This window comes from Oncorhynchus gorbuscha, linkage group LG11 (assembly GCF_021184085.1).
Source record: "Oncorhynchus gorbuscha isolate QuinsamMale2020 ecotype Even-year linkage group LG11, OgorEven_v1.0, whole genome shotgun sequence".
NCBI classification, from domain to species: domain Eukaryota; kingdom Metazoa; phylum Chordata; class Actinopteri; order Salmoniformes; family Salmonidae; genus Oncorhynchus; species Oncorhynchus gorbuscha.
In genome coordinates this window covers 80,832,677-80,858,408 of record NC_060183.1, presented here as the reverse complement: position 1 = coordinate 80,858,408, position 25,732 = coordinate 80,832,677, and the positions used below count along the sequence as shown (strand labels likewise).

The 25,732-nt window shown below is 46.9% G+C and overlaps 1 protein-coding gene across 2 annotated transcripts in view; it reads right to left on the bottom strand.

Annotated features, from left to right (window-relative positions):
• LOC123989543 (protein Shroom3-like) overlaps positions 1-25,436 on the bottom strand; it is a 145,212-nt gene extending 119,776 nt beyond the window's left edge. For both annotated transcript variants that reach the window (XM_046290626.1, XM_046290627.1), the window contains exon 1: positions 24,544-25,436. In XM_046290626.1, the coding sequence (XP_046146582.1) occupies positions 24,544-24,687 (144 nt within the window). In that variant the 5' untranslated portion in view covers positions 24,688-25,436. The remainder of the gene's footprint in view (positions 1-24,543) is intronic.
• Positions 25,437-25,732: the final 296 nt, after the last annotated feature.

The window sequence follows — 25,732 nt, the reverse complement described above, 5'->3', positions numbered from 1 at the left end:
GCCTGGGCAACTCCAGTCCTCTGGGGCCTGACTGGTGTCAAACTTATTTTGTTGACAGAAAAACAAGAGTGTGCAAAGCTGTCATCAAGGCAAAGGGTGGCTACTTTGAAGAATCTCAAATATAAAATATATTTGGATTTGTTTAACACTTTTTTGGTTACTACATGATTCCATATGTGTTATTTCACAGTTTTGATGTCTTCACTATTATTCTACAAAGTAGAAATTAGTAAAAAAAATACTCGAAACGGGCAGCGGGAAAAGTCATCTACTTGTCATGTCATGCACTTTCCTGTGGTTCATGTTCATGCCATCCAGGTAGGCTCCCGTTGTAACGCGGAGCAATACGCTTAATATTAGGACATTTGATAAATGGTAGGCCTAGCCTATAGAAAGCTGATGGGTTCCTCCTCTTTTAATAGAGGCCACCAAAACTTCCACAACATGAACTCCTGGGCTCTCATGAAGTGTTTTATTAGATTTTCATTACATTTGCATTGATGTCAGAGTGATTAGAGGGACAACAGAGTGCTGAGTACCAGGAAGTTAACAAGTTTGGTAGGCTATTAATGATCAGCATCAGAGCTTGGAGAAGCCTAATTACCGGGACTAAATGGTCACATGACTTGTGACCACCGGTATGGCGGTAATACGGTCCCTGTAACAGCCCTAGGGGGGGACTGGGTGGAACACATTGTGTCACGGCTGTTGAAAGGAGAGAGGACCAAGGTGCAGCGTGGTGAGTGTACATTTTTTGTTTTATGTAATCAAAATGACGCAGAACAAAACAATAAACACTACAAAAACAAACCGTGAGGCTCAAAGGCTGTGTGCCCTAAACAAAGTCAACTTCCCAGGGGAAAAGGGATACCTAAGTATGGTTCCCAATCAGAGACAACGATAGACAGCTGTCCTTGATTGAGAACGATACCCGGCCAAAACATAGAAATACAAAATCATAGATAACAAAACATAGACTGCCTACCCCAAATCACACCTTGACCAAACCAAATAGAGACATTAAACGGCTCTCTAAGGTCAGGGCGTGACAGTGGGCATCTATCCGCGGTGACGGCTCAGGTGCGGGACGCAGACCCCACTCCAACTCTGGCTCACCCCGCTTTGGTGACACCTCTGGTGTGGTGGACATTTACATACATTTACATTTAAGTCATTTAGCAGACGCTCTTATCCAGAGCGACTTACAAATTGGTGCATTCACCTTATGACATCCAGTGGAACAGTCACTTTACAGTAGTGCATCTAAATCTTAAAGGGGGGGGGGTGAGAGGGATTACTTATCCTATCCTAGGTATTCCTTAAAGAGGTGGGGTTTCAGGTGTCTCCGGAAGGTGGTGATTGACTCCGCTGTCCTGGCGTCGTGAGGGAGTTTGTTCCACCATTGGGGGGCCAGAGCAGCGAACAGTTTTGACTGGGCTGAGCGGGACCTCGCCGCCACCCCCGGACTGGGGACCCTCTCTGCGGGCCCCAGAATGGGCACCCTCTCTGCGGGCCCCGGACTGGGCACCCTCGTTGTTGCGGGCCCCGGACTGGTCACCCTCGTTGCTGCGGGCCCCGGACTGGAGGGTGTCGCTGGAAGCTCCGGACTGGAGGGCATCGCTGGAGACTCCGGACTGGAGGCCCTCGTTGGAGGCTTTGTGCCATGTCTCACCACTGGAGGCTTCTTGCCATGGATCATCACTGGAGGCTTCTTGCCATGGATCATCACTGGAGGCTTCTTGCCATGGATCATCACTGGAGGCTTCTTGCCATGGATCATCACTGGAGGCTTCTTGCCATGGATCATCACTGGAGGCTTCTTGCCATGGATCATCACTGGAGGCTTCTTGCCATGGATCATCACTGGAGGCTTTGTGCCATGGATCATCACTGGAGGCTTCATGCCATGGATCATCACTGGAGTGGAGAGACACACAGGAGGCCTGGCTCTGGGAGCAGGCACAGGACGCACCAGGCTGGGGAGACATACAGGAGGTCTTGTCCTTGGCCGAGGCACAGGATACACTGGGCCGTGGAGGTCTCAAGCTAAGAGCCTGCACAACCCGTCCTAGCTGGATGGTGATTTTGGCCCGGGCACGTGCCATTAAAAGGCTCTCTAAGGTCAGGGCGTGACACATTGTTTACATGCTCCAGTCATTTCAGACAGTTTACATGCTCCAGTCATTTCAGATAGTTTACATGCTCCAGTCATTTCAGATAGTTTACATGATCCAGTCATTTCAGATAGTTTACATGATCCAGTCATTTCAGATAATTCCAACTCATTCCCCAGGGAAACATAGACATGGTCAGGGTTACATTAAACCCATTCCCCAGGGAAACATAGACATGGTCAGGGTTACATTAAACCCATTCCCCAGGGAAACATAGACATGGTCAGGGTTACATTAAACCCATTCCCCGGGGAAACATCTATGCTCGGTGTAATGTTAAACCCATTCCCCGGGGAAACATCTATGCTCGGGGTAATGTTAAACCCATTCCCCGGGGAAACATCTATGCTCGGGGTTACATTAAACCCATTCCCCGGGGAAACATAGACATGGTCAGGATTACATTAAACCCATTCCCCAGGGAAACATACACATGGTCAGGGTTACATTAAACCCATTCCCCGGGGAAACATAGACATGGTCAGGGTTACATTAAACCCATTCCCCAGGGAAACATAGACATGGTCAGGGTTACATTAAACCCATTCCCCAGGGAAACATCTATGCTCGGGGTAATGTTAAACCCATTCCCCAGTGGAAACGTGCAGATTCAACATTCAACGGGGCTCCTCCCTCCCAAAACTGTATCACAATATTACAATACAGACCTTATAGACATCCTCTGGGCTAAACTCACAGCGTGGCACATTACAGAACTAATATACAGTTTTTATTTTTAGTTTTATTTATCCATTATTTTACCAGGTAAGTTGACTGAGAACACGTTCTCATTTGCAGCAACGACCTGGGGAATCGTTACAGGGGAGAGGAGGGGGATTAATGAGCCAATTGTAAACTGTAAAGTTCGTCCTCTTTGGGGTGAACAAATGGGCAAACCAACCGTCACAGGCTCCTTTTGGATTGTCTTCGTCTTGACAAAGGCATGTAGACGCAGAGCCTCTACCATTCAAGCCTCACTGGGAACTGCCATGTCACACCTACTGTATTCTAAAGCTGAACTGCCATGTCACACCTACTGTATTCTAAAGCTGAACTGCCATGTCACACCTACTGTATTCTAAAGCTGAACTGCCATGTCACACCTACTGTATTCTAAAGCTGAACTGCCATGTCACACCTACTGTATTCTAAAGCTGAACTGCCATGTCACACCTACTGTATTCTAAAGCCGAACTGCCATGTCACACCTACTGTATTCCATGTCACACCTACTGTATTCTAAAGCCGAACTGCCATGTCACACCTACTGTATTCTAAAGCCGAACTGCCATGTCACACCTACTGTATTCTAAAGCCGAACTGCCATGTCACACCTACTGTATTCTAACGCCGAACTGCCATGTCACACCTACTGTATTCTAACGCCGAACTGCCATGTCACACCTACTGTATTCTAACGCCTGTATTCTAAAGCTGAACTGCCATGTCACACCTACTGTATTCTAACGCCGAACTGCCATGTCACACCTACTGTATTCTAAAGCTGAACTGCCATGTCACACCTACTGTATTCTAAAGCTGAACTGCCATGTCACACCTACTGTATTCTAAAGCTGAACTGCCATGTCACACCTACTGTATTCTAAAGCTGAACTGCCATGTCACACCTACTGTATTCTAAAGCTGAACTGCCATGTCACACCTACTGTATTCTAAAGCTGAACTGCCATGTCACACCTACTGTATTCTAAAGCTGAACTGCCATGTCACACCTACTGTATTCTAAAGCTGAACTGCCATGTCACACCTACTGTATTCTAAAGCTGAACTGCCATGTCACACCTACTGTATTCTAAAGCTGAACTGCCATGTCACACCTACTGTATTCTAAAGCTGAACTGCCATGTCACACCTACTGTATTCTAAAGCTGAACTGCCATGTCACACCTACTGTATTCTAAAGCTGAACTGCCATGTCACACCTACTGTATTCTAAAGCTGAACTGCCATGTCACACCTACTGTATTCTAAAGCTGAACTGCCATGTCACACCTACTGTATTCTAAAGCTGAACTGCCATGTCACACCTACTGTATTCTAAAGCTGAACTGCCATGTCACACCTACTGTATTCTAAAGCTGAACTGCCATGTCACACCTACTGTATTCTAAAGCTGAACTGCCATGTCACACCTACTGTATTCTAAAGCTGAACTGCCATGTCACACCTACTGTATTCTAAAGCTGAACTGCCATGTCACACCTACTGTATTCTAAAGCTGAACTGCCATGTCACACCTACTGTATTCTAAAGCTGAACTGCCATGTCACACCTACTGTATTCTAAAGCTGAACTGCCATGTCACACCTACTGTATTCTAAAGCTGAACTGCCATGTCACACCTACTGTATTCTAAAGCTGAACTGCCATGTCACACCTACTGTATTCTAAAGCTGAACTGCCATGTCACACCTACTGTATTCTAAAGCTGAACTGCCATGTCACACCTACTGTATTCTAAAGCTGAACTGCCATGTCACACCTACTGTATTCTAAAGCTGAACTGCCATGTCACACCTACTGTATTCTAAAGCTGAACTGCCATGTCACACCTACTGTATTCTAAAGCTGAACTGCCATGTCACACCTACTGTATTCTAAAGCTGAACTGCCATGTCACACCTACTGTATTCTAAAGCTGAACTGCCATGTCACACCTACTGTATTCTAAAGCTGAACTGCCATGTCACACCTACTGTATTCTAAAGCTGAACTGCCATGTCACACCTACTGTATTCTAAAGCTGAACTGCCATGTCACACCTACTGTATTCTAAAGCTGAACTGCCATGTCACACCTACTGTATTCTAAAGCTGAACTGCCATGTCACACCTACTGTATTCTAAAGCTGAACTGCCATGTCACACCTACTGTATTCTAAAGCTGAACTGCCATGTCACACCTACTGTATTCTAAAGCTGAACTGCCATGTCACACCTACTGTATTCTAAAGCTGAACTGCCATGTCACACCTACTGTATTCTAAAGCTGAACTGCCATGTCACACCTACTGTATTCTAAAGCTGAACTGCCATGTCACACCTACTGTATTCTAAAGCTGAACTGCCATGTCACACCTACTGTATTCTAAAGCTGAACTGCCATGTCACACCTACTGTATTCTAAAGCTGAACTGCCATGTCACACCTACTGTATTCTAAAGCTGAACTGGCCCCTCAGACAGAATAGAACAACAGAAAACAGGAAATAGTTTTGAATAATCAGAAAAGCAGACGTTTCTTTTTACACTTCCTTGGTGGTAAATAGCCGTAGCCAATGAAAAGTCAGGGAATGAGGGGGGGGGGGGGTTGCTTAACTTGGTCTGAAAGTGTCTGAAAAAACACCTCGAACTACAGATGGGCTACGAAGGGTCTGACAATGAACCTATTAACGTGGCCTTCGTCCCAAATGGCACTGTGCGCTATATAGGGAAGAGGGTGCCATTTGGGAAGCAGGAACAAAAAAAAACTAATCTTAACCTTTCCTTAACCCTCCTCTTCCAGAAGTCACGGGCCAGCGAGACACCATCTCAGAGTGCTAATACACTGTCAACAATATGGGCCTTCAATAACCACCACATAACATAACCATTTGGAAATGTTTTATAAGAAACCAGTATTCTGTCAACACTGACTTCTGATTGAGAATATCTTTTTTTAAATCTCTCTCTCCTTGTGTTGCTATTCAGACTAGCTGAACTCTGCGTGCAAATTCCGATGCTGACATTCCTCTTTACATCACTCTCATTCTTTCTCCGCCCCCCCTCTCTCTCCGCTACCCCTCTCTCTCTGCTCCCCCTCTCTCTGCCCTCTCTCTCTCCGCCCCCCTCTCTCTCTCTCCACCCCCTCTCTCTCTGCCCCCCTCTCTCTGCCCCCCTCTCTCTCCGCCCCCTCTCTCTGCCCCCTCTCTGCCCCTTCTCTCTGCCCCCTCTCTCTCTGCCCCTTCTCTCTGCCCCCTCTCTCTGCCCCTGCCCCCTCTCTCCGCCCCCTCTCTCTGCCCCCTCTCTCTGCCCCTCTCTCTGCCCCCTCTCTCTCTGCAGCCCCTCTCTCCGCCCCTCTCTCCGCCCCTCTCTCTCCGATCCTCCTCTCTCTCCGCTCCCCCTCTCTCTCTGCTCCCCCTCTCTCACCCCCTCTCTCACCCCCTCTCTCTCTCCACCCCTCTCTCCGCCCCCCTCTCTCCGCCCCCTCTCTCTCTGCCCCCTCTCTCCGCCCCTCTCACTGCTCCCCCTCTCTCACCCCCTCTCTCTCCGATCCCCCTCTCTCTCCGCTCCCCCTCTCTCTCTGATCCCCCTCTCTCTGCTCCCCCCTCTCACCCCCTCTCTCTCCGCCCCCTCTCTCTCCGCCCCCCCCCTCTCTCTGCTCCCCCTCTCTCTCCGCCCCCCTCTCTCTCCCCCCCCTCTCTCTCTCTGCCCCTCCCCCTCTCTCTCTCTCCACCCCTCTCTCACACCGATTAAGGTGTTTATATGTCCTAATAATCCAAAAGATTGCTCAGGAAACCAGGTGTTTTTAAATCAGCGGTATGCTTACTTAAATGTTGACCATGCGTCGATTAAGTTAAGCAGGGTCAGGTGTTTACATGACTAATGCCGCAGTCTACTGCCATGAAACAGTTAAATATCAAATGAGTACTGTGCATGTAAAGTCTCTCGCTCTCTCCCTCTCTCTCTCACAGTCTCTCTCTCTCTCTCTCTCTCTCTCTCACAGTCTCTCTCTCTCTACCTCTCTACCTCTCTCTCTACCTCTCTCTCTCTCTCTCACAGTCTCTCTCTCTCTACCTCTCTCTCTCTCTCTCTCTATATATATATATATATCCTGAGAATCTTTAGAAACCAGACATCCCCAGCCCTTAAACAACCTCTTTATATTATATATATATATAAAATAAAGAGGTTGTTTAAGGGCTGGGGATGTCTGGTTTCTAAAGATTCTCAGGATAGGTCTGTCTATTATAGCCTGGTTTATAAAGACTCTATAGATATTATAGCCTGGTTTATAAAGATTCTCAGGATAGGCCTGTCTATTTTAGCCTGGTTTATAAAGACTCTATAGATATTATAGCCTGGTTTATAAAGATTCTCAGGATAGGCCTGTCTATTATAGCCTGGTTTATAAAGATTCTCAGGATAGGCCTGTCTATTATAGCCTGGTTTATAAAGACTCTATAGATATTATAGCATGGTTTCTAAAGATTCTCAGGATAGGCCTGTCTATTATAGCCTGGTTTATAAAGATTATCAGGATAGGCCTGTCTATTTTAGCCTGGTTTCTAAAGATTCTCAGGACTACCATGCCCTGCTCTCTGACCTATCCTACACCAGACTACCATGCTGTCTCTAACCTATCCTACACCAGACTACCATGCTGTCTCTGACCTATCCTACACCAGACTACCATGCTGTCTCTGACCTATCCTACACCAGACTACCATTATCTGCTCTCTGACCTATCCTACACCAGACTACCATGCCCTGTCTCTGACCTATCCTACACCAGACTACCATGCCCTGTCTCTGACCTATCCTACACCAGACTACCATGCCCTGTCTCTGACCTATCCTACACCAGACTACCATGCCCTACTCTCTGGTCCTGTTATGGTTCTGTTATGGTTCTGTCCCTGGTCCTGTCTCTGGTCCTGTCTCTGGTCCTGTCTCTGGTCCTGTCTCTGGTCCTGTCTCTGGTCCTGTCTCTGGTCCTGTCTCTGGTTCTGTCTCTGGTCGTGTCCCTGGTCCTGTCTCTGGTCCTGTCTCTGGTTCTGTCTCTGGTCGTGTCCCTGGTCCCCTGGTCCTGTCTCTGGTCCTGTCCCTGGTCCTGTCCCTGGTCCTGTCTCTGGTCCTGTCTCTGGTCCTGTCTCTGGTCCTGTCTCTGGTCCTGTCTCTGGTCTTGTCTCTGGTCCTGTCTCTGGTCCTGTCTCTGGTCCTGTCTCTGGTCCTGTCTCTGGTCCTGTCTCTGGTCCTGTCTCTAGTCGTGTCCCTGGTCGTGTCCCTGGTCCTGTCTCTGGTCCTGTCCCTGGTCCTGTCCCTGGTCCTGTCCCTGGTCGTGTCTCTGGTTCTGGTCCTGTCTCTGGTCCTGTCTCTGGTCCTGTCCCTGGTCCTGTCCCTGGTTCTGGTCCTGTCCCTGGTCCTGTCTCTGGTCCTGTCCCTGGTTCTGTTATGGTCCTGTCTCTGGTCCTGTCCCTGGTTCTGTTATGGTCCTGTCCCTGGTCCTGTCTCTAGTCCTGTCCCTGGTCCTGTCCCTGGTTCTGTTATGGTCCTGTCTCTGGTTCTGTTATGGTTCTGTCTCTGGTCCTGTCCCTGGTCCTGTCCCTGGTCCCGTCCCTGGTCCCGTCCCTGGTCCCGTCCCTGGTCCTGTCTCTGGTCCTGTCCCTGGTTCTGTCCCTGGTTCTGTCCCTGGTTCTGTCCCTGGTCCTGTCCCTGGTCCTGTCCCTGGTCCTGTCCCTGGTTCTGTCTCTGGTCCTGTCCCTGGTCCTGTCCCTGGTCGTGTCTCTGGTTCTGGTCCTGTCTCTGGTCCTGTCCCTGGTCCTGTCTCTGGTCGTGTCTCTGGTTCTGGTTCTGTCTCTGGTCCTGTCTCTGGTCCTGTCCCTGGTCCTGTCCCTGGTCGTGTCTCTGGTTCTGGTCCTGTCCCTGGTCCTGTCTCTGGTCCTGTCCCTGGTTCTGTTATGGTCCTGTCTCTGGTCCTGTCCCTGGTTCTGTTATGGTCCTGTCCCTGGTCCTGTCTCTAGTCCTGTCCCTGGTCCTGTCCCTGGTCCTGTCTCTGGTTCTGTTATGGTTCTGTCTCTGGTCCTGTCCCTGGTCCTGTCCCTGGTCCCGTCCCTGGTCCTGTCTCTGCTCCTGTCCCTGGTTCTGTCACTGGTTCTGTCTCTGGTCCTGTCCCTGGTTCTGTCCCTGGTTCTGTCTCTGGTTCTGTCCCTGGTCCTGTCCCTGGTCCTGTCCCTGGTCCTGTCCCTGGTCCTGTCCCTGGTTCTGTCTCTGGCCCTACTCTCTGGTCCTGTTATGGTCCTGTCCCTGGTCCTGTTATGGTCCTGTCCCTGGTCCTGTTATGGTCCTGTCCCTGGTCCTGTCCCTGGTCCTGTCTCTGGTCCTGTCTCTGGTCCTGTCTCTGGTCCTGTCCCTGGTCCTGTCCCTGGTCCTGTCCCTGGTCCTGTCCCTGGTCCTGTCTCTGGTCCTGTCTCTGGTCCTGTCTCTGGTCCTGTCCCTGGTCCTGTCCCTGGTCCTGTCCCTGGTCCTGTCTCTGGTCCTGTCCCTAGTCCTGTCTCTGGTCCTGTTATGGTTCTGTTATGGTCCTGTCCCTGGTTCTGTTATGATCCTGTCCCTGGTCCTGTCTCTGGTTCTGTCTCTGGTCCTGTCTCTGGTTCTGTTATGGTCCTGTCCCTGGTTCTGTTATGGTCCTGTCCCTGGTCCTGTTATGGTCCTGTCCCTGGTCCTGTCTCTGGTTCTGTCTCTGGTCCTGTCTCTGGTCCTGTTATGGTTCTGTTATGGTCCTGTCCCTGGTTCTGTTATGGTCCTGTCCCTGGTCCTGTCTCTGGTTCTGTCTCTGGTCCTGTCTCTGGTCCTGTTATGGTTCTGTTATGGTCCTGTCTCTGGTCCTGTCCCTGGTCCTGTCCCTGGTCCTGTCCCTGGTCCTGTCTCTGGTCCTGTCTCTGGTCCTGTCTCTGGTCCTGTCTCTGGTCCTGTCCCTGGTTCTGTCTCTGGTCCTGTCCCTGGTCCTGTCCCTGGTCCTGTCTCTGGTCCTGTCTCTGGTCCTGTCTCTGGTCCTGTCTCTGGTCCTGTTATGGTCCTGTCTCTGGTCCTGTCCCTGGTCCTGTCCCTGGTCCTGTCTCTGGTCCTGTCTCTGGTCCTGTCTCTGGTCCTGTCTCTGGTCCTGTCTCTGGTCCTGGTCCTGTCTCTGGTCCTGTCCCTGGTCCTGTCCCTGGTCCTGTCTCTGGTCCTGTCCCTGGTCCTGTCTCTGGTCCTGTTATGGTTCTGTTATGGTCCTGTCCCTGGTTCTGTTATGGTCCTGTCCCTGGTTCTGTCTCTGGTCCTGTCTCTGGTCCTGTCTCTGGTCCTGTTATGGTTCTGTTATGGTCCTGTCCCTGGTTCTGTTATGGTTCTGTTATGGTCCTGTCCCTGGTCCTGTCTCTGGTCCTGTCCCTGGTCCTGTCCTGGTTCTGTTATGGTCCTGTCTCTGGTTCTGTTATGGTCCTGTCCCTGGTCCTGTCTCTGGTCCTGTCTCTGGTTCTGTTATGGTCCTGTCTCTGGTTCTGTTCTGGTCCTGTCTCTGGTCCTGTTATGGTCCTGTTATGGTTCTGTTATGGTTCTGTTATGGTCCTGTCTCTGGTTCTGTCTCTGGTCCTGTCTCTGGTTCTGTCTCTGGTCCTGTCTCTGGTCCTGTTATGGTTCTGTTATGGTCCTGTTATGGTCCTGTTATGGTTATATTATGGTTCTGTTATGGTTCTGTTATGGTCCTGTCTCTGGTTCTGTCTCTGGTCCTGTCTCTGGTCCTGTTATGGTTCTGTTATGGTTCTGTTATGGTCCTGTTATGGTCCTGTCTCTGGTTATGTTATGGTTCTGTTATGGTTCTGTTCTGGTTCTGTCTCTGGTTCTGTCTCTGGTCCTGTCTCTGGTCCTGTTATGGTTCTGTTATGGTCCTGTCTCTGATTCTGTCTCTGGTCCTGTTATGGTTCTGTTATGGTTCTGTTATGGTCCTGTTATGGTCCTGTCTCTGGTTCTGTTATGGTTCTGTTATGGTCCTGTCTCTGGTCCTGTCTCTGGTCCTGTTATGTTCTGTTATGGTCCTGTCCCTGGTCCTGTCCCTGGTCCTGTCCCTGGTCCTGTCCCTGGTCCTGTCCCTGGTTCTGTCTCTGGCCCTACTCTCTGGTTCTGTTATGGTTCTGTTATGGTCCTGTCTCTGGTCCTGTCTCTGGTCCTGTCCCTGGTCCTGTCCCTGGTCCTGTCCCTGGCCCTACTCTCTGGTTCTGTTATGGTTCTGTTATGGTCCTGTCTCTGGTCCTGTCTCTGGTCCTGTCTCTGGTCCTGTCTCTGGTCCTGTCTCTGGTCCTGTCCCTGGTTCTGTCTCTGGCCCTGTCTCTGGTCCTGTCCCTGGTCCTGTCCCTGGTTCTGTCTCTGGTCCTGTCCCTGGTCCTGTCCCTGGTTCTGTCTCTGGTCCTGTCTCTGGTCCTGTCTCTGGTCCTGTCCCTGGTTCTGTCTCTGGTCCTGTCCCTGGTCCTGTCCCTGGTTCTGTCTCTGGCCCTACTCTCTGGTCCTGTTATGGTTCTGTTATGGTCCTGTTATGGTCCTGTCTCTGGTCCTGTCTCTGGCCCTGTCTCTGGCCCTGTCTCTGGTCCTGTCTCTGGTCCTGTCTCTGGTCCTGTCTCTGGCCCTGTCTCTGGCCCTGTCTCTGGCCCTGTCTCTGGCCCTGTCTCTGGCCCTGTCTCTGGCCCTGTCTCTGGTCCTGTCTCTGGTCCTGTCTCTGGTCCTGTCTCTGGTCCTGTCTCTGGTCCTGTCTCTGGTCCTGTCTCTGGCCCTGTCTCTGGTTCTGTCTCTGGTTCTGTCTCTGGTTCTGTCTCTGGTTCTGTCTCTGGCCCTACTCTCTGGCCCTGTCTCTGGCCCTGTCTCTGGTTCTGTTATGGTCCTGTCCCTGGTCTTGTCTCTGGTCCTGTTATGGTCCTGTCCCTGGTCCTGTCTCTGGTTCTGTTATGGTCCTGTCCCTGGTCCTGTCTCTGGTTCTGTTATGGTCCTGTCTCAGGTCCTGTCTCTGGTTCTGTTATGGTCCTGTCCCTGGTCCTGTCTCTGGTCCTGTCCCTGGTCCTGTCTCTGGTTCTGTTATGGTCCTGCCCCTGGTCCTGTCTCTGGTCCTGTCTCTGGTTCTTTTATGGTCCTGTCTCTGGTCCTGTCCCTGGTCCTGTTATGGTCCTGTCTCTGGTCCTGTCCCTGGTCTTGTCTCTGGTCCTGTCTCTGGTCCTGTCTCTGGTCCTGTCCCTGGTCCTGGTCCTGTCCCTGGTCCTGTCCCTGGTCTTGTCTCTGGTCCTGTCTCTGGTCTTGTCTCTGGCCCTACTCTCTGGTCCTGTTATGGTTCTGTCTCTGGTCCTGTCTCTGGTCCGGTCTCTGGTCCTGTCTCTGGTCCTGTTATGGTTCTGTCTCTGGTCCTGTCTCTGGTCCTGTCCCTGGTCCTGTCCCTGGTTCTGTTATGGTCCTGTCCCTGGTCCTGTCTCTGGTCCTGTCTCTGGTTCTGTTATGGTTCTGTTATGGTTCTGTCCCTGGTCCTGTCCCTGGTCCTGTCTCTGGTCCTGTCTCTGGTCCTGTCTCTGGTTCTGTTATGGTTCTGTTATGGTCCTGTCTCTGGTCCTGTCTCTGGTCCTGTCTCTGGTCCTGTCCCTGGTCCGGTCTCTGGTTCTGTTATGGTTCTGTTATGGTCCTGTCCCTGGTCCTGTCTCTGGTCCTGTCTCTGGTTCTGTTATGGTCCTGTCCCTGGTCCTGTCTCTGGTCCTGTCTCTGGTTCTGTTATGGTTCTGTTATGGTCCTGTCCCTGGTCCTGTCTCTGGTCCTGTCTCTGGTCCTGTTATGGTTCTGTTATGGTTCTGTTTTGGTCCTGTCTCTGGCCCTGTCTCTGTCTCTGGCCCTGTCTCTGGCCCTGTCTCTGGCCCTGTCCCTGTCCCTGGCCCTCCTGTCCTGTCTGGTTCTGTTATGGTTCTGTTATGGTCCTGTTATGGTTCTGTCTCTGGGTTCCCCCGGGTATCTCTGCAGTGTGACCACCGTTGAAAGCCTGTCTTTATGTAGAACTGGTACTGCTGCTGGTGAGACTGGTAGTGGTGACGCAGCATCCCTCCCCCTCCCTGCAGGGGAAGCCTGTCTGTGTAGAACTGGTACTGCTGCTGGTGAGACTGGTAGTGGTGACGCAGCATCCCTCCCCCTCCCTGCAGGGGAAGCCTGTCTGTGTAGAACTGGTACTGCTGCTGGTGAGACTGGTAGTGGTGACGCAGCATCCCTCCCCCTCCCTGCAGTGGAAGCCTGTCTGTGTAGAACTGGTACTGCTGCTGATGAGACTGGTAGTGGTGACGCAGCATCCCTCCCCCCTCCCTGCAGTGGAAGCCTGTCTTTGTGTAGAACTGGTACTGCTGCTGGTGAGACTGGTAGTGGTGACGCAGCATCCCTCCCCCTCCCTGCAGGGGAAGCCTGTCTTTGTGTAGAACTGGTACTGCTGCTGGTGAGACTGGTAGTGGTGACGCAGAATCCCTCCCCCCTCCCTGCAGTGGAAGCCTGTCTTTGTGTAGAACTGGTACTGCTGCTGGTGAGACTGGTAGTGGTGACGCAGCATCCCTCCCCCTCCCTGCAGTAAAGCGGCTTAGTGTAGAACTGGTACTGCTGCTGGTGAGACTGGTAGTGGTGACGCAGCATCCCTCCCCCTCCCTGCAGTGGAAGCCTGTCTTTGTGTAGAACTGGTACTGCTGCTGGTGAGACTGGTAGTGGTGACGCAGCATCCCTCCCCCCTCCCTGCAGTGGAAGCCTGTCTGTGTAGAACTGGTACTGCTGCTGGTGAGACTGGTAGTGGTGACGCAGCATCCCTCCCCCTCCCTGCAGTAAAGCGGCTTAGTGTGTGAAGTGCTGAAAGGACACGCTCAATAACATTAAAGCTACATCACCACCGCCACACAACGAGTTCTGCCACGGCCCCACCCGACTCTTCGCTTTCTCTTTCTCCCTCCCACCCACCCACCTCTCCCAGCCCGCCACGGCCCCACCCGACTCTTCGCTTTCTCTTTCTCCCTCCCACCCACCCACCTCTCCCAGCCCGCCACAGCCCCACCCGACTCTTCGCTTTCTCTTTCTCCCTCCCACCCACCCACCCACCCACCCACCCACCCACCTCTCCCTCCCTCCCAGCCACCCACCCACCTCCCCACCCGACTCTTCGCTTTCTCTTTCTCCCTCCCACCCACCCACCCACCTCTCCCAGCCCGCCACGGCCCCACCCAACTCTTCGCTTTCTCTTTCTCCCTCCCACCCACCCACCTCTCCCAGCCCGCCACGGCCCCACCCGACTCTTCGCTTTCTCTTTCTCCCTCCCACCCACCCCCACCTCTCCCAGCCCGCCACGGCCCCACCCGACTCTTCGCTTTCTCTTTCTCCCTCCCACCCACCCACCCACCTCTCCCAGCCCGCCACGGCCCCACCCAACTCTTCGCTTTCGCTTTCTCTTTCTCCCTCCCACCCCCCACCCACCCCCACCTCTCCCAGCCCGCCACGGCCCCACCCGACTCTTCGCTTTCTCTTTCTCCCTCCCACCCACCCACCTCTCCCAGCCCGCCACGGCCCCACCCGACTCTTCGCTTTCTCTTTCTCCCTCCCACCCACCCACCTCTCCCAGCCCGCCACGGCCCCACCCGACTCTTCGCTTTCTCTTTCTCCCTCCCACCCACCCACCCATCTCTCCCAGCCCGCCACGGCCCCACCCGACTCTTCGCTTTCTCTTTCTCCCTCCCACCCACCCACCCACCTCTCCCAGCCCGCCACGGCCCCACCCGACTCTTCGCTTTCTCTTTCTCCCTCCCACCCACCCACCTCTCCCAGCCCGCCACGGCCCCACCCGACTCTTCGCTTTCTCTTTCTCCCTCCCACCCACCCACCTCTCCCAGCCCGCCACGGCCCCACCCGACTCTTCGCTTTCTCTTTCTCCCTCCCACCCACCCACCTCTCCCAGCCCGCCACGGCCCCACCCGACTCTTCGCTTTCTCTTTCTCCCTCCCACCCACCCACCTCTCCCAGCCCGCCACGGCCCCACCCGACTCTTCGCTTTCGCTTTCTCTTTCTCCCCCACCCACCCACCCACCCACCCACCCACCCACCTCTCCCAGCCCGCCACGGCCCCACCCGACTCTTCGCTTTCTCTTTCTCCCTCCCACCCACCCACCCACCCACCTCTCCCAGCCCGCCACGGCCCCACCCGACTCTTCGCCCTTTCTCCCTCCCACCCACCCACTTCTCCCAGCCCGCCACGGCCCCACCCGACTCTTCGCTCTCCTCCCTCCCACCCACCCACCCACCCACCTCTCCCAGCCCGCCACGGCCCCACCCGACTCTTCGCTTTCTCTTTCTCCCTCCCACCCACCTCTCCCAGCCCGCCACGGCCGCACCCGACTCTTCGCTTTCTCTTTCTCCCTCCCACCCACCCACCTCTCCCAGCCCGCCACGGCCCCACCCCAGTTCACAGAGTAGGCTGTATGCTCCAGACATACTGCCTCACGGTCAGACACCACCAGCACTGCAACACCAGAGACGATTCACGATATAAACATGTCAGACCATCCCTGACCTCTCTCTGGAGCTCATACTCATGACAGAGTTGTTTTTGTAGCCCAACTATACTGATATGCCAAAAAAAGCCAGGCCACAGTGGTAAAGTACAGCTTTATATAATCCTTTCACGCTTTCTAACAGAATTGTAACTGATGTCACACCAGCCCTACCTGTTATACTGTAACAGCCTCTCACGCCGGATTTAAAATAAATAAATAGTATTTAATTAAGATCCCCAATTAGCTCTTCCTGGGGTCCAAACAGGAAACAACAAATAGAATGAATAAAATAGATAATACACTACACAATACACCACACATAGACAATACACTACACAATACATAGACAATACACTACACAATACATAGACAATACACTACACCACACATACACAATACCCTACACTACAAAACACAATACACACTACACAATGCAATGCACACTACACAATACATAGACAATAAAATATATAATACACATTACACTACACAATACACACTACACAATACAATACACAATGAAAACTACACACCACAACACACAATAAGCTCTACACAATACAATACACACTAAATAATACACGCTACAATACACACAACACAATACACTACACAATACAATACACACTACACTAAACACTAGACTACACAATACACTACACACTACACTACACACTACATTACACACTACATAATAAAATACACTACACTACATAATACAAAACTACCTACGTACACTACACAATACAATTCAATACATAATACACATCACAATACACTACCGGTCAAAAGTTTTAGAACACCTTCTCAATAAAATGATTTTATTTGTACTATTGTCTACATTGTAGAATAATAGTGAAGACATCAAAACTATGAAATAACACTTATGGAATCATGTAGTAACCAAAAAAGTGTTAAACAAATCAAAATGTATGTTATATTTGAGATTCTTCAAATAGACACCCTTTGCCTTGATGACAGCTTTGTATACTCTTGGCATTCCCTCAATCAGATTCACCTAGAATGCTTTTCCAATAGTCTTGAAGGAGTTCCCACATAAGCTGAGCACTTTTTGGCTGCTATTCCTTCTATCTGTGGCCTAACTCATCCCAAACCATTTCAATTGGGTTGAGGTCAGGGGATTGTGGCGGCCAGGTCATCTGATGCAGCACTCCATCACTCTCCTTCTTGGTCAAATAGCACTTAAACAGCCTGGAGGTGTGTTGGGTCATTGTCCTGTTGAAAAACAAATGATAGTCCCACTAAGCCCAAACCAGATGGGAGGCTGTACCTCTGCAGAATGCTGTGGTAGCCATGCTGGTTAAGTGTGCATTGAATTCTAAATAAATCACAGACAGTGTCACCAGCAAAGCACCCCCACACCATAACACCTCCTCCTCCATGCTTCATGGTGGGAAATACACATGCGGAGATCATCCGTTCACCTACTCTGTGTCTCACAAAGACACAGCGGTTGGAACCAAAAATCTCCAATTTGGACTCCAGAACAAATTTCCACCGGTCTAATGTCCATTGCTCGTGTTTCTTGGCCCAAGCACGTCTCTTCTTCTTATTGGTGTCCTTTAGTAGTGGTTTCTTTGCAACAATTCCACCATGAAGGCTTGATTCACACAGTCTCCTCTGAACAGTTGATTTTGATATGTGTCTGTTATTCTACAATGTAGAAAATAGTACAAATAAATAAAAACCCTTAAATGTGTAGTTGTTATAATACACTACACAACACACCACATCATACACTACACTACATACTACATAATACACTACATACTACATAACACACTACATACTACATAATACACTACATACTACAAAATACATAATACACTACATACTACACAATACACTACATAATACATTACATACTACACAATACACTACATAATACATTACATACTACACAATACACTACATAATACACTACATACTACACAATATACTACATAATACACTACATACTACATAATACACTACATACTACACAATATACTACATAATACACTACATACTACATAATACACTACATACTACATAATACATTACATACTACATAATACACTACACACTACATAATACACTACATACTACACAATATACTACATAATACATTACATACTACATAATACACTACACACTACATAATACACTACACAACACACCACCTCATACACTATACTACACAGACACCACATTATACCACTGAGGAAGTACAGTTCCCGCTCAGCCCAGTCAAAACTGTTCGCTGCTCTGGCTCCCCAATGGTGGAACAAACTCCCTCACGACGCCAGGACAGCGGAGTCAATCACCACCTTCCGGAGACACCTGAAACCCCACCTCTTTAAGGAATACTTAGGATAGGATAAAGTAATCCTTCTCAACCCCCCCCCCCCCTTAAAATATTTAGATGCACTATTGTAAAGTGGCTGTTCCACTGGATGTCATAAGGTGAATGCACCAATTTGTAAGTCGCTCTGGATAAGAGCGTCTGCTAAATGACTTAAATGTAATGTTAAATATAATAATACACTACATAATACACTGCATAACATACTACATAATACACTGCATAACATAATGCATAATACACTACATAATACATGACATACTACATAATACACTACACTACATAATATACTACATACACTATATACTACGCTACATACTACATAATACATGACATACTACATAATACACTACATAATACACTACACTACATAATATACTACATACACTATATACTACGCTACATACTACATAATACATGACATACTACATAATACACTACATAATACACTACACTACATACTACACTACATACTACACAATACACCACACTACATACTACACTACATACTACACAATACACCACTACACAATACACATACTACATTACATACATTATATACTACACAATACACTACATAACACTACATGCAACACAATACATACTACATTACATAATACACCACACATTATATACTACTACACAATACACACACTATACACTACATAATACACTTATATACAACACAATACACATGCAACACAATACACGCAATAATACACTAGATACTACATAATACACTATATACTACATAATACATTATATACTACATAATACACTACACTACATAATATACTACATACTACACTACATACTACACAATACACCACACTACATACTACACTACACTACATAATACATTACATAATACACCACACATTATATACTACACAATACACTACATAACACACTACATGCAACACAATACACGCAATAATACACTAGATACTACATAATACACTATATACTACATAATACATTATATACTACATAATACACTACACTACATAATATACTACATACTACACTACATACTACACAATACACCACACTACATACTACACTACACTACATACTACATTACATAATACACCACACATTATATACTACACAATACACTACATAACACACTACATGCAACACAATACACGCAATAATACACTAGATACTACATAATACACTATATACTACATAATACACTATATACTACATAATACACTATATACTACATAATACACTACATACTACATACACCACACTACATAATGCATAATACACTACATAATACATTACATAATACACCAATACACACAATACTACATAATACACCACACTACATACAACATACTACACATAATACACTATATACTACATAATACACTACATACACATACTACACTACATACTACATACATACACTACATACTACATAATACACTGCACTACATAATGCATAATACACTACATAATACACTACATAATACATTACATACTACACAATACACTATACACTACATTACATACTACACAATACACTACATACTACACAATACACAACATACTACATAATACACTACACTACATACTACATAATACACCACACTACACACTACACAAGACACTACACACTACACAATACACTATATACTACATAATACACTACACTACATAATACACCACACTACATACTACACTACACTACATAATACACACTTTTGAGATATTTAGCACCAGCCAAATTGCTAGTTGGCCACCTTAAAACTGACTGGAGCTTTTCATTTTACTGTCGTAGCCTCCGTGTTTACTGTTGAGTCATCAGCGTACATGGACACACACAGGCTATATTCAAGATCAGTGGAAGGTCATTAGTAAAAACAGAAAACAATAATGGCCCTAGCCGGCTGCCCTGTGGTACACCACACTCAACCGAATTTGCATTAGAGAGGCTTCCATTAAAGAAACCCTCGTGTTCTATTAGACAGGCAACTCTCAATCCACGATAGAGGATGAAAATACATAACACCTACATTTTTTCAGCGTTAGGTTATGAGTTAAATAAAAGTTATATATATATATATATATATATTTTTTTTTTAATGATCAATGATATCATAAGCTGCACTGAAGTCAAACTAAACAGGTCCACAATCTTTTTATTAATCAATTTACTTCAGCCAATCATGGGTCATTTGTGTCAGTGCCAAGCATGTTTTGCGTACCCTTCCCTATAAGCATGCTGAAAGTCCGTTGCCAATTTGTTTTCTGTAAAATAACATTGTATTTGGTCAAACACCATTTTTCCCCAAAGTTTGCAAAGCACCGGTAACAGGTTGATGGGGTTGGCTGTTCGAACCATTAAAGGGTGCCGAACTATTCTTGGCCAGCGGAATGACCTTTGCCTCTACTCCAGGGCTGAGGGCACACACTATCTTTCATAAATGCTTAAACATCTTTTCATAAGTACTGTGTCAGGCTGTTCCTCATTACATTATCAGAACAACAACAACAAAAAAATCACATCTTCCACATAGGAATCATCACAACATATCTTTGTATGATCACTTTCACAACTACTTTAAGGTCCAATCTTTGGAAATTGTGTTTTTCCTAGATATGCCTTCTACATTATGATCACTGTGTCTGATGGGCGTGGAAACTGCTTTAAAACACATTTCTGCAGCATAAGATGTGATCAATACAGGTACCAGGAAGTGTAATGTAATTATGCATTAAATGTATTAGGGGGGAGAAAAAAACACATCATCCTTCCTGCTGCATCAAACACACAGAAACATTGCAGGATTTAATTGGTGTTTTCTTCCTGAGAGAGGTGGAGTATTATGCGGAAACACCCAAGGCAGAGCTGTCACTCCAGAGAACATGCTTCCACTGCTCCCAGAGTCCAACCATTCCAGCCGATGCTTGGCATTGTGCATGGTGATCTTAGGCTTGCGTGCGGCAGCTTGGCCATGGATTCATGAAGCTCGACTAACAGTAATTGTGCTGACGTTGCCTCCAGAGGCAGTTTGGAACTTGGTAGTGAGTGTTGCAACCGAGGACAGATTATTTTTTTTACACGCTACATGCTTCAGCACTCGCCCGGGTCCCGTTCTGTGAGCTTGTGTGGCCTACCACTTCACGGCTGAGCCGTTGTTGCTCCTAGACGTTTCCACTCCATAACAGTACTTACAGTTGATGGGGCAGCTCAAGCAGAGCAGAAATTTGACGGTGCCACTTTGAAAGACACCGAGTTCTTCAGTAAGGCCATTCTACTGTCAATGTTTGTCTATGGAGATTGCATGGCTGTGTGCTCGAATTTATACACCTGTCAGCAACGGGTTGCATTAATGGATAGCCAGGGGCACACTCCAACACCATTTACAAAATAAGCATGTGTGTTTAGTGAGTGTCAGATCAGAGGCATTAGGGATGAGGGATGTTCTCTTGATAAATTACTTTTTTATACAGTACCAGTCAAAAGTTACTACTCATTCCAAAGGGTTTTCTTTATTGTACCATTTTCTACATTGTAGAATAATAGTGAAGACGTCAACACTATGAAATAACACATATAACACAGCAGAGGTAACTCTGGGTCTTCCTTTCCTGTGGCGGTCCTCATCAGTTTCATCATAGCGCTTGATGGTTTTTGCGACTGCACTTGAAGAAACTTTAAAAGTTCTTGAAATTTTCCGTATTGACTGACCTTCATGTCTTAAAGTAATGATGGACTGTTGTTTCTCTTTGCTTATTTGAGCTGTTCTTTCCATAATATGGACTTGGTCTTTTACCAAATAGGGCTATCTTCTGTATACCCCCCTTACCTTGTCACAACACAACTGATTGGCTCAAATGCAATAAGGAAATAAATTCCACAAATTAACAAGGCACACCTGTTAATTGAAATGCATTCCAGGTGACTACCTCATGAAGCTGGTTGAGAGAATGCCAAGAGTGTGCAAAGCTGTCATCAAGGCAAAGGGAGGCTACTCTGAAAAATCTCAAATATAAAATATATTTTGATTTGTGTATCACTTTTTTGGTTAATACATGACTCCATATGTGTTATTTCATAGTGTTGATGCCTTCACTATTATTCTACAATGTAGAAAATGGTACAATAAAGAAAAACCCTTAAATGAGTAGGTGTGTCCAAACATTTGACTGGTACTGTATTAGCAAAGACTAGATTAAATTGAGAAAAGTATGATGGGTGAAAATATGATCAATTGATGAGAGGAGGCAAGGATCTGAGCTCAAGCTTTTTTTTCTCTCTCTACTTTCTCAAATCATCAATCAACTAAGAGCATCATCCAGGCACAAAGGACTACACTTCCCATGAGTCTCTACAACTGAATCTCTGAAAGATGTTCCATTTTGAGATTCGGAACTACAACAAATAGTTTTGTAATTATTATTATTTTATTTATTTTTCAACGCAGACTAATTATTTTCGATCAAAATTTTAGTCGCATCATGCAGCTCATATACGTTTTAATTTCTAAGATATTCTAAGGTTTGTATCATTCACGACTAAAATAGCCAAATAACTCTAAATCTAGCATATAGGACCTGTTTGAAATGATCACCCTATACGCTCAACATAACCACTTGTCCTGCGCTCTCGCTCTGGAATGGGAAAAATATCCTTTCTATTTTAAGTTCAATTATATTCTTCTTTACTACAAAATCATATAACATAATATAATGTCATGGGACTTATGAGCATATCTTGTCAGCTAAATGAACAAGTCTACAGCCCATGGCATGGCACCTAGGCAGATAACATACAGTAGGACAACTCATATTCTGTTCTTCTGAAATACATTTTCTTCCTATCATAATGTTTCTTTAGACCTGACTAAAACAAAGAATGGATTTATTGTGATGCTGTAAATCCAATTAATTTATTCAACTTTTTAAAATGTTGATGTTACGAAGGCTCATCGTTCTTCATTAATAGTCAGTTACCGTGAGACTGGCAGCCATGACCACCACAGTCCTGTTCAGAACTATCACTATCAAGACTCTGAAGATGAGCAAGTATGGGTGATGGGTGATGGGTGATGGGTGATGGGTGTGGTGTGTGTGTGTGTGTGTGTGTGTGTGTGTGTGTGTGTGTGTGTGTGTGTGTGTGTGTGTGTGTGTGTGTGTGTGTGTGTGTGTGTGTGTGTGTGTGTGTGTACTGTATTCGAGGCCTTCCAAATATTTGATTTGTTCTCAAGAGTGTAAAGAAAATGTGAATTGAATATGATGTAATGTAAAGCACAGTGAAAGGCCTTCAGCTAGTTGTTATTACTAACAGTAGTAATGTAAAGCACAGTGAAAGGCCTTCAGCTAGTTGTTATTCCTAACAGTAGTAATGTAAAGCACAGTGAAAGGCCTTCAGATAGTTGTTATTAGTAACAGTAGTAATGTGAAGCACAGTGAAAGGCCTTCAGCTAGTTGTTATTCCTAACAGTAGTAATGTAAAGCACAGTGAAAGGCCTTCAGCTAGTTGTTATTCCTAACAGTAGTAATGTAAAGCACAGTGAAAGGCCTTCAGCTAGTTGTTATTACTAACAGTAGTAATGTAAAGCACAGTGAAAGGCCTTCAGCTAGTTGTTATTCCTAACAGTAGTAATGTAAAGCACAGTGAAAGGCCTTCAGCTAGTTGTTATTCCTAACAGTAGCCTACACATGTAGAAGCATATGGAGCCAATCATGAGACCTCAGATTTCTGGTGCAAACAAAAGCATGGCAGCGAGAGGTTTAGACAGCGAGAGGTTTAGGCAGCAGGTAAGGACACAAATGTTTGTGTCCTTACCTTGACAGCACTCAATGGACAAGGAGACTGCAATCGAATATTTGGTTACCCAAAGACATCAACCATTCATATTAGTATTCCCTATGCAGAGAAATTCCCACCAACCTTCTAACTGTTTTTGCCATTTGCCTGTCTCCCCATCTAATTTCATTACTGTCTGAATAAAGTTTCAAACCATCTCAAAAAAATATGTTTAAAAAAAAAATATTAGCATAGTTTTAAATTTCATCCCCCCAAAAATGTCAAAGTCGTCAAATTGTTTTGTGTTCATTTAATGGTCAAAGCATTCTGAAAACCCCTGACCTGTGCCCCCCCCCTCCCTGGTCATAAGCCTAAACCATATAAATAAATAAAATACATGAAATTGCAGGAAATTAGCTTTAAAACTGTTTTTTTTATGGGGGAGGACCCACAGTCCCCCCTTCTAGGCAAAATCTCACTCCAAGCGTTCATCAAAAGTTGCTCCTACTAACTGTAAACCTACTCTTGATGAGGCACACGGAAAAACATCTGGCCGCGGATGAGTTCCAGACATGATTTGTCTTTCGCAACATGTACTGCAGATCAAATACAATCGGAAATCAAAAATTGCTCAATTCCTCTTCTATGAAATAAACACATTGTAACACGAATCTGTAAACAGACACATTGTAACGCTGTAGCAAAGTCACAGTTCTTCCTTCCACCTAGCCTGGGGGTAGTAACAATGTTGCCCTTGGGGACTTTTCACTTAATCCCAATTATGACAGCTGTGTTCATAGGCCTGATATTACAAAGTAGCAATTTGGGGGGAAGGGTGGACGGGGAGGGAGCGTGCACTAGTTCTAGTTTAGATCCCGGAAATATGGATATGTATATAAGTCAACTCAGCTAGGGGAGCAACTGACATAGACATGGAACTGTCTTACCTTCGAGATGATTAACTCCTCTCCATGTTCCAGACCTCCTTTGAGCTGAAACCCCCAGGGCGCCCCACCCAGGAGTCGAGCCTCCAGAAACAGCGTCTTTCCTCGGTGTATGACTGTACTGTAGCTGGGGAGACTGCTATCCATAATCACTAGCACTACCGAGGAAGCCTGGTCCTGGTGGCTCGGGTCCTATTCAGTCCACCAGACCCACAGCAGAGGGGAAATTATTTCGAAAAGATTGAATAAATGATTTGTTATATTTTCCTCCTCTAATTTTAAAGTCTTCTGCAGCGCATACCGAGAGGGGCATGTCCACTCCTATCAGACAGGCTAAATCATTTCCTAACACTACCGAATCTTAGTCAGCGAATGAAACATGGTTTGCCTTCCCTCTCTCGCCGCAGTCTGTCTGTTGAAACTATTTTACTTCGTTCCAACAGTCAACAACAAGTGGTGAAAATGAAACGCTCCACAAACATTAAATGGATGGTACAAACGAAAAAAACATGTTAACTTCAAATGGATTTTGCAGAAATCCCGTGGATAGCTTCACTTCTGGTCGTTGGTCAGCCCCTCTCCCTCTTACGACCTCATTTTAGCATCACAATAGAATTTGCTACAATCCACTGGGCTGGGAGAAAGGCGAGCGCTCTTGTCTCCTCCGCGAGCTGGTTGCAGCGGGATCAGGTCAATTTGCCCCGTCAGAAAAAAAAAGTTTTGCGCACCAGACACTTGATTCACCTACTTTCTCTAAAAGTTCCACCTTGATTGCCGATAGATTGAGAATATGGACGTATTCAACAGGATAACATTTGAATCAATATTGTTCCCTTGATGCGGTTCAGCATCCCCAGTCCAGTTCCATAGATGCAGAGTGTTGATAATATACTGTAGCAAGGAGAACGGCAAATAAGGTTTTGCTTCCCCCTCCTCGCCACTAGTATTCTGCCAGCAGCACAAATGAGGACGCCACGTTCGTATGGTAATGAAGAAACCTTCTGAAATAAAAGTCCACATTTCTAAATATTGCTATGTGGATAGTTCACTCAAATTTATATTGAATTTTAATCAATGGCCACTTGTATTGTGCGAACAAGCTAAAGTGGGGTGGGAAATAGCCAGTTGGGTCTCTACTAGTCATAGACTGTTCTCTATGCTACCGCACAGCAAGCGGCACCAGTGTGCCAAG